This window comes from Gekko japonicus, unplaced genomic scaffold, assembly GCF_001447785.1.
Source record: "Gekko japonicus isolate JY-2015 unplaced genomic scaffold, Gekko_japonicus_V1.1 scaffold1928, whole genome shotgun sequence".
Taxonomy (NCBI): domain Eukaryota; kingdom Metazoa; phylum Chordata; class Lepidosauria; order Squamata; family Gekkonidae; genus Gekko; species Gekko japonicus.
In genome coordinates, this window is record NW_015170339.1 from 1 (window position 1) to 8,597 (window position 8,597).

Consider the following 8,597-nt stretch of genomic DNA (forward strand, 5'->3'; position numbering starts at 1 on the left):
AATGCTCAGTAGCCAGTAGAATTGGCCATTGGTCTGTGGTCCAGCTTCTGCCCATTTGAGCATAAATCTGGATCTCTTCCCGCTGGCTGCTTGGAGTTGCTGCCTGCCTGTAGCATACTGGTTTCCAGTTCAGGACAGCAAAACACATGGGACCCTTGCTAAAGTTTGGGGTGCAGAGCACAAATCCTCCCTGGTGAGCTGCTGGCAAACAGATTGGTTTTCTGAACATGCTTTATGATTGAGGTGTTCTTTGTTGCGGTTTTTCAGATTGGCTGACTGGGAGGGATGGAGCCCCCCACCCTGGTCAGATAGCATTGCTAAATAACTCTACTAAATAACTCTGTTAAATAACATAAATCTTTTTAAAATGCAACATGTATTCTTACAACATAAAATTGTTGCATGCACTCGGGTAAAGGCGACAGTTGTATATCTGTAGATAGACAGAAGGAAATATTTATTTATTTAAACCACTTCTCTACCACCTCATAGCCATAAGGCTTTTGAGGCAGTATATAGGAGTAGAATATTTTTTTTCTTCCTATCTGTGGAACTCCCTGCCACAAGAAGTGGCCACAAGATGGGGTAGTTGTTTTTTTTAAAAAAACAAAGGAACAAAACATGACGGCCTGTTTGCAATTACTAGCCATGCAGTACACCTCTGGTTCCCCGAGGCTGGGGCAACTGCTTGTAAGCTTCCTGCCAGTTGGTTTACTGCTTTGGAAAACTGAATGCCGGGCTATGGATCCCCTGAACACTTGTGTCAGTTTTTGTGCTTGCAGAAAGTGCTCAGGCAAGGGATGCTTCCACAGGTGAGAAGGAAAGCAGAAGGATTGTTTAGGCTAACGTATCTTGGACGCACCCAGAGAGCAAGTGAGGGAGTAATGTCATCGGACCTTCTTGATCTGTTAAACGCTGAGAATCAGCTTTTGGAAGTACATGTTCTTTGTGAAGTTTGGGTGTTCAGAACAGTATTGAGACTTTGCATGTCCAACCTAGGAAGGATCCTGACATTTTGGTGCAGTAGTTAAGAGCAGCAGACTCTAATCTGGCGAACCGGGTTTGATTCCCCTCTTCTCCACATGCAGCCAACCTTGGGTAGGCTGTTCTCCTCAAGAGCAGTTCTCTCTGAGCTCTCTGAGCCCCACCTACCTCACAGGGTGTCTCTTGTGGGGAGAGGAAGGGAAGGAGGGCATAAATCCAACTCTCCTCCTCCTCCTCTTGCTGAAAAGGGCAATTGAGGTACTGCTGGGCTCAGTGCATACCCACCCAGGACCACGAGAGGGCAGCATTATACTGTATTTTGCTCCTGCCAGTATATAGTCCGGATTTCCAAGTAGGGGAGGTCAGGAGGCTTGTTAGGTGGCTTGCCAAGCGATGTGCGTTGTTGAAGGAGGGACATGCCATAATAGAGGTTCGCTTTCCAGGAGGTTTTGGGAGTCTGCACGGAGAGCAAACACACAACTCCATCAGTCTAGGATGATGGTCTAGTCAGCATCAACAAAAACATCTAAAATGTCTCACAGGCTGAAGCAATGTGGATAATCTGTTTAGGTGTGTGTGATTCAGCTTTGCGGATAGCCTTTAAAAGCCCAATTCATTCCTACTGCTCAGTTCATTCCTATTCCACACACTCCCCTCTCTTTGTGAGACTGCAGAGCTTGTCGTATGCGCTGGCTGTTAGAAATACAGGGGCCCTGGGCTCATAAAAGCGCTGCAGCTCTATTGCTGCTGCTGCATTTATCTGAACTTCCTTGACTGCAAAAGCAACTCAGATGCTTGAGCCAACATTTTTGTAGAGCTGGATGGCTTGCAGCTGTGAAAAACCAAAGAAGGGAACTCCACCATGCTCTGGCATTGCAAGAGATCCTGGGGAGTCCCTATCAATCATGTGATGCAGTGGCCTGGAGCAACAAAATACACACACACATACATATAATATCTGAAGCTGTCTTAACACATGTATAAACACACCAAGCTGACTTACATTGAATCAGACTCTTGCTGTATCCAAGTCAGTTTTGTCTACTCAGACTGGCAGTGGCTCTCCAGGGTCTGAAGCAGAGGTCTTTCCCATCACCTACTACCTGGACGGGTTTTATGTGGAGACGCCAGGGACTGAAGTTGGGTCCTTTGCATACAAAGTAGATGCTCAGCCGTTGATCCACAGCCCCACCCCTGCCTCGTATCTCCCAGGCTTGAAGTCCTGAGGCAGGCAGCATTCATTTCGGCAGTAGTATGGCTGATGCGTTCTCACACACACACACCACAAACACACATACATTGGAAAGACCATCCTTGGCACTATCACTGCTGTCTCTGACCATCTTTAAAGCTGTAGGAAAGTTGCAGTGCACACCTGTGTAGAATCATTCCAGTCAGAGCCAATTGGTTTGACTTGGCTTTGGAGGGACAGCCAGCGTAGGGTTGCGTTGTTAGTCACAAAATGCCACACTGCTCTCTCCTGCCTGGGGAAGAGTGCTATTGTGCCGCTGCTCAGCTAATCCTCTTTGGTAGTGTTTTTTTTCCACCCAAGGAGGGAAGCAGTTAATGACTTGACAGGTCACTTTCATAAAGAATTGCAGGAGGTCAGTTGAAGCTGGTGCCTCTTTTTGGACAGTTGCCGTGGCCCTTGGAAGATGTTGACTGTTGACTAAAGAGTCTGGATTGCTTTAAACGTAAGGAAGTGCTTGTGCCATCTGCTCCCCTCCTTTAATGATTTCGGGCTTTCCGATGTCTGCACCCAAGAGAGAGAGAAACTTTTTTTTCCTAGTTGGGATTTCTAGTTTCAGTATTCCAAGAAGACTGTGTGCCGCTGCCTGGGATACAGACAGGGCTGACAATCTCCAGGTGGTGCCAGAAGTCCTCCCAGAATCCCAGTTGATCTCCAGATGACACAGATCAGTTTCCCTGGAGAAAATGGCTGCTTTGGCGGGTGGGACTCTACAGCATTACACCTTGCCCTCCCCGGGCTCCACCCCCCCCAAATCTCCAGGAACTTTCCAACACAGAGTTGGCAGCCCTAGATACAGAGGAACTGCTGCTGTTTAACCACATCAGTGAGGTGCTTTGATTGTTCCTCAGTTGAGTGGAACCCATTTGAAACGCTGCTCTTTTCTTCATACACTTCCTCAGCAAATGGGTATGATTTCTGATTGTGTTATTTTGCAAGCCTAAACAAAAGCTGATAAGAATGACATTTCAGGAAGTTGCAATTAGCCAAAGAAAAGCTGTTCTGTTTGCGTGGAGGGGGGGGAGTTAACATTTTGAGGAGGGGATGCTTCGGAACTCCAGGGGCAGCGTAAAGGGCTCCTGTTGTAACTTTGTCAGCTTCCGTAATTGCCAATTAGGGGGGCAAGAGAGCCTGGTGCTGACTTGCATGGCAGGCTTGTTCTGTAATGAGTCAGACTGTTGTTCCCAGGAGCCCCGTGTTGCCTGCTCTGGCTAGCAAAAGCTTGTCAAGATCTCAGAGGATTGTCATCCCCCCCCTCCCCCAGTCTTGCTATATGAGCTCCTTGGAGACTGGATTGGTGCATGCCAAGGAAGTGTGAGCTCCTTCCACCGGAGATTGAATGAGAGACTTCGTGCATGCCGAGCAGGTGCTCTGTGGATGAGCAACAGGTCCTTTCCCAAGTTTGCTAACTTATACGTGGTGGTTCCCTTGGGCTATCAGGATTTGAACCCATACTGCCACAGCACAAATCTAATACCGCAGCCACATAAAGCACTGAGCCATGCATAAAACCAGTTGAACTGTATTGTTGGATGCTTTATGGTTGGTTACTGTACAGCCATGAAAGGCATGGGACAGTTGGGGGGGGGAGTCACATGATCCAGAGCCAAGTGAGAGGGTTTCTGTGCCAAGACCACTCCTGCCCATTCCTGTAGATCTCAGCACCATGTCCAGTCTTCTTGTGGGCTGGATAGCCTTTGGTCTGATCCTGGCTCCTTTCATTGCAGGGGTTTTCCAGGGCCCAGACGTGTGCTGTCGAGAACACGACCAGTGTGAAGCTCAGATCCATGGCTTGGAATACAAGTATGGGATGCGGAATTACCGGTTGCACACCATCTCTCACTGCGACTGCGATGCCCGGTGAGCATATCGGGGATGACCCTTTTGTGGCTTTTAATGTAGGGCTACAATTAATTGTTTTAGGGTTCCGGTCCTGGGTGCACCCTTCCTTTGCGGGGGAGAGGGCTATCTCAGTAGCAGAGCACAGCAGAAGGCCCTGGGTCCAGTCTCTGGCATCTCCTGTTTTGAGCAGTTTGGCCAGGAAGGAACTCCCAAGAGCTGCTGCAGTCAGAGGCAATCGTACTGGGCAGAATGGTCCCAAGATCTGGCTGTGTGATGCTTGAGCTACCTGCTTTCGAGCCATTTGCATGAGGAGGGAGTATCTGGCTCCGTAGGAAGGACATGGGAGGCTTTTATCCCCAAGTCCTTCATATGCCTTGTTTGCACACACCTTTTGGGACTCGCTGTGCTTCTCCTGAGATAGTTCCCTACCCTCTGTGGCTTGTTCCCTGCTGAGCACTTGGTTTCTTTCCCACCATGGAACCTGTCTAGAGTACGTGACCATTTTGTCAGCCACTTGCAGCCCCTGCTGGGGAGAGGGATCAGCTTACGTTCCTGGGAAGTAGATCTCAGTTGAACACGAAGGGAAACTTTCTAACAGTAAGACCCGATCAACACCGGAAGCCAGTTACTTGGGCAATGAGGTCTCCCTTGCTGGGCATCCTCTCCAGCAGAGGCAGGACAGCTGGCCGTCAGGGATGCCCCGACTTCCCTGCATTAAGCAGGTGATTGATCTAAAAGGCCCACGAGGCCCTTTTCCACTCTGCGATCTTAAGTGCAAACAAAAATGGCTCAGTCCGTTAGAATTTGTTTCCATCAGGGGAAGACAAAACTACAGAGGGTGCCCAATTTGCCAGGTGTACAGTACTGGACTCAGCGACCAAGGGAGGGGTTAAGTGTGCTGTCTGTAGACAAGGCCAGTGAGTTCTTGCATCATTCTGAGGTTTGCTGCCCCAATTAATTATTTCCTTGTGGTTTGTGCTGTATGAGCCTGGAATAGCTGTAGTATTATCCCAGGGTGCTGCAAATGAACACTTCTAGTTTATTAAAGCAGTTCAGTTTTTCCATTTGGGTCATAACTGTCATCTTATTGTGATGAGAGACTGCAGTGGCTGAAGGGGAATCTTTGGTTCAAACTCATACTCAGTGGCCTTGCCTACTTTGCAGGGTTGTTTTCTGCCAAACTCGCACTGCATCCTAGAGGAAGAATGGAATCACTATAATCCAGTAGCAACTGCACAACAGGTTCAGCTCTAAACAATATCAGGGTCTCTGCTTGGGGAGCCCCAGGTTTCCAGAAAAATAATGACTTTGTAAATTAATCAAAAGCAAAAGAAAGAAAAATACCCTCAAAACTGGCATGCTGAGGCCTGAGCGTGCTCCAGGAGGCACAAAAGAGCAGCTAAGCCTGTTAAAAGGGGGGAAAGGGGCATGTGTGAGAAATCAGCCTGCTCAAGCACTTGGGCGCTTAATGCTTCCTGGAGGGGAAGTTTTTGAGGAGTGGGGTGGGAATTCCAAATTGCTGTTCCTGTGACCCTTCACAGTTGACTACAACTTGAATAGTGAACCTCATAGCAGACCGGAGCACTCAGCTAGTCTGCGGGAGGTGCTGGCATTGCACAGTTCCCCACCTCCCTGAGTTTGCTTTGTGGCTGGGCAGGGACCTCAACCCAGGTTCCATGCCCATCCATTACCCTGCATAGGCTGTCTTGCAACACACACACATCCTGAGCTCTGCTCATTTCTCTGTTGCCCTCGACAGGTTCAGGCAGTGCCTGATGACTCTCAATGACACCATCTCGAACTTTATTGGCATCAGTTTCTTCAACCTGCTGGAAGTCCCTTGCTTTGTCCTGGAGGAGAGTGAAGAGTGTGTGGAGTGGCACTGGTGGAGCGGGTGAGTGATCTCTCTTATAGGGGGCGGGGGCGTGGAGTGCTTTCACCTGGATGGGGAAGCGCAGGGTCAGCTCAACCTGATAAGCAGTGCCAGCACGCACTGGCAGCGTTCAGGGAAGCAGTTCCCCATCCTCAATTTCACATCCTTCTTACCTTTATAGAAACGTCTGTTGTAGGGTGACCATCTGGCTTTCTTAGGCACTGTCTGAGAAATAGCGAGTGGTGAGGAGTTAACAGATACGTGGAGCTCTTGGTCTTGGGAGCCAGTTTTGTGCAGTGGTTAAGTGCACGGACTCTAATCTGGGAGAACCGGGTTTGATTCCCTGCTCCTCCACGTGCAGCTGCTGGGTGATCTTGGGTCAACCACAGTTCTTACAGAGCTGTTCTCTCAAGAGCAGTCTGCTCAACGAGAAATCTGACCATACCACATTGCCGCCTCCTTCCCGTCCTGGAAGGCACAGGGTCAAGGGCCAGAAGCACTCTCAAAAGAACCGCCGGAAGCGCCCTGGTCAAGAGACTGCCAAACGGCAGAGGCTACCTCCAGAACCTGACAAGAGGCAGGATTTGGTCACCCCACAGATCCCCATCTCCAGGCTAGATCTGACCATATTGTCCCAAGCACCCCGCTCAACGAGAAATCTGACCGTACCACATTGCTGCCTCCTCCCCGTCCAGGAAGGCATAGGGTCAAGGGCCAGAAGCACACTCAAAAGAACCGCCGGAAGCGCCCTGGTCAAGAGACTGCCAAACGGCAGAGGCTGCCTCCAGAACCTGACAAGAGGCAGGATTTGGTCACCCCACAGATCCCCATCTCCAGGCTAGATCTGACCATATTGTCCCAAGCACCCACAAGCCCAGGGACTACCCCCATAACCAGGGGAGCTATGTCCTTGTTGCCTACTTTGGGGGGCACAGCAGAAATAGGTGTGTTGAAGACAGGGGCTACTTTGACGGAGCATCCAGTCATCCAGCAAGCCCATCCAAAAGAAGCCAAGCAACCCACTGAGGTGGTACCGACAGGGGAGCCGCTCTTGGTCACCAGCAGACGGAGAGACCCTGCCGTGCCAAGCAGCCCAGGTGAGTGACTGACCCACTGGGAAGGGTGTGTTTGTGTGCGCGTGCATGTAATTCTGGGAGACAACCATGTAGAACTACAAACCACCTTAGCATTATAAAATTGTGAATGGACCGAAGGGTAAGCGGCGTGAAATCTTCCTCTCTTTCTCATCAGATTAGCACTTTCCCCCTTGCTCATCTAATTCAAACAAATGTACTTGCTGTTTCTGAAGCTGTTGTCTCAAGGCAAGTGGGAATCTGATTGGCAGCAGATTCAGGACTGAGGGAAGGAAGGATGGAAGGAAGGGGGGTTTAAGGGGTGGGTGTGTTTATTTCATGACGAAGTTCCTGGCCCAAGATGTGGTGATGGCCCCTGTTGTAAACAGGAGGACAAATTTATGGAGGAGGAGAAGTGTCACCGTGGCTAGGAGCCAAGATAGCAAAACTGGAACCTCTGTGTGTACTAGATGCTGGGTACCAAGGACAGGGGAGAGCTGTGGCTTGGTAGGCCCGGCCCATGAGCTTCCAGGGGTATCTTGATGGGTTTTGTTTGAAGCAGAATGCTAAATTAGAAGAGCCTGATCCTGATCCCACAAGGCAAGCCTTGCATGGTTATGAAAAGGGGGATACACTGTGCCGGTATGTGGTGGTCTCTGGGGTGGTGGCTTGGATGATCCTCCTTCCTTGGCGCTCACCTGCCACCCCTCTTGCCTCACTAGCTCCATCACAGAGCTGTCACTGCTACAGACGCCTAGACCAGTGCCCATACAGGATTGTGCCCAACGAGGTCAAGTACCAGCTGCACAACCTGGATTCCCGCACCCTCTTCCACTGCAACTGCACCCGCAGGTAAGTCTGGTCAACCCCCCCCCCCATGGCATCGTCATGGGGTGGGGGAGCATTCCTAACAGGAAAGGAGGGTTGCAGCCTTGCAGGGGAGATGCTGATGAGGGCCGGATTCTGGTTTTTTATTCTGAGCCACTTCCTCCTGACTAGGCTGGCCCGCTTCCTGCGCAAGACGAAGGGTCCCAACGAAGTGGAGGAGGAGGTGCTCTCCGACTATGTCTCCTCCTCCTGTTTCCTGTTCCAAGCCCCACCAGGCTGCATGGAGGGAGAGGAAGAGCAGCCCAAGTAAGTGCCAGAGACACATGTGGAGGAGGAGGAAAGGGGTGCGGGCTGGCACGAAGCAGTAGCTCCAGTTGGCCAACCCACATGTTCCCCAGAGAGCACTGCGGTCAGGATCCCAAAATCATCTGGCCCTTCCAGGCCCCAAAGACATCAGGCTGGCATCAACTGGGTCCAGGGCCTTTTCAGTGGTGAGTCCGTGCTGGTGGAATGAGCTTCCGGAAGATCTCAGGGCCCTGCGGGACCTTTTACAGTTCTGCAGGGCTTGCAAGACGGAGCTCTTCCACCAGGCCTTTAGTTAAGGAGCCGCACTCAACACACAAAGGCCCTGTGTCCAATACCACCACCGACCACCTGAGCTTCGCCGACTTAACATCAAATACTGGCCACATTATTAGAATGTTGATGCTACTCTGCTTTTGCCATCGCCATTCAGATTGTTCACTAG

General features: G+C 50.5%; 1 protein-coding gene and 1 long non-coding RNA gene across 2 annotated transcripts; both read left to right on the forward strand.

The window, feature by feature from the left end:
• Positions 1 to 3,899: 3,899 nt before the first annotated feature.
• Positions 3,900 to 5,973, forward strand: PLA2G3 (phospholipase A2 group III). The gene is made up of 2 exons (XM_015418162.1): positions 3,900 to 4,093; positions 5,835 to 5,973. Exons 1-2 carry the CDS (start codon positions 3,900 to 3,902, stop codon positions 5,971 to 5,973), a joined length of 333 nt encoding a protein of 110 aa, XP_015273648.1.
• Positions 5,974 to 6,905: 932 nt separating this feature from the next.
• LOC107116269 lies at positions 6,906 to 8,111 on the forward strand. The gene is made up of 3 exons (XR_001482701.1): positions 6,906 to 7,045; positions 7,744 to 7,873; positions 8,021 to 8,111. It is a non-coding gene; the product is annotated as an uncharacterized LOC107116269 (long non-coding RNA).
• Positions 8,112 to 8,597: the final 486 nt, after the last annotated feature.

Coding starts and splice junctions, on each gene's coding strand:
- PLA2G3 (XM_015418162.1), top strand. CDS start 3,900: ATGTCCAGTCTTCTTGTGGGCTGGATAGCCTTTGGTCTGATCCTGGCT. Junction 4,094..5,834: donor CACTGCGACTGCGATGCCCG/GTGAGCATATCG, acceptor TGCCCTCGACAG/GTTCAGGCAGTGCCTGATGA.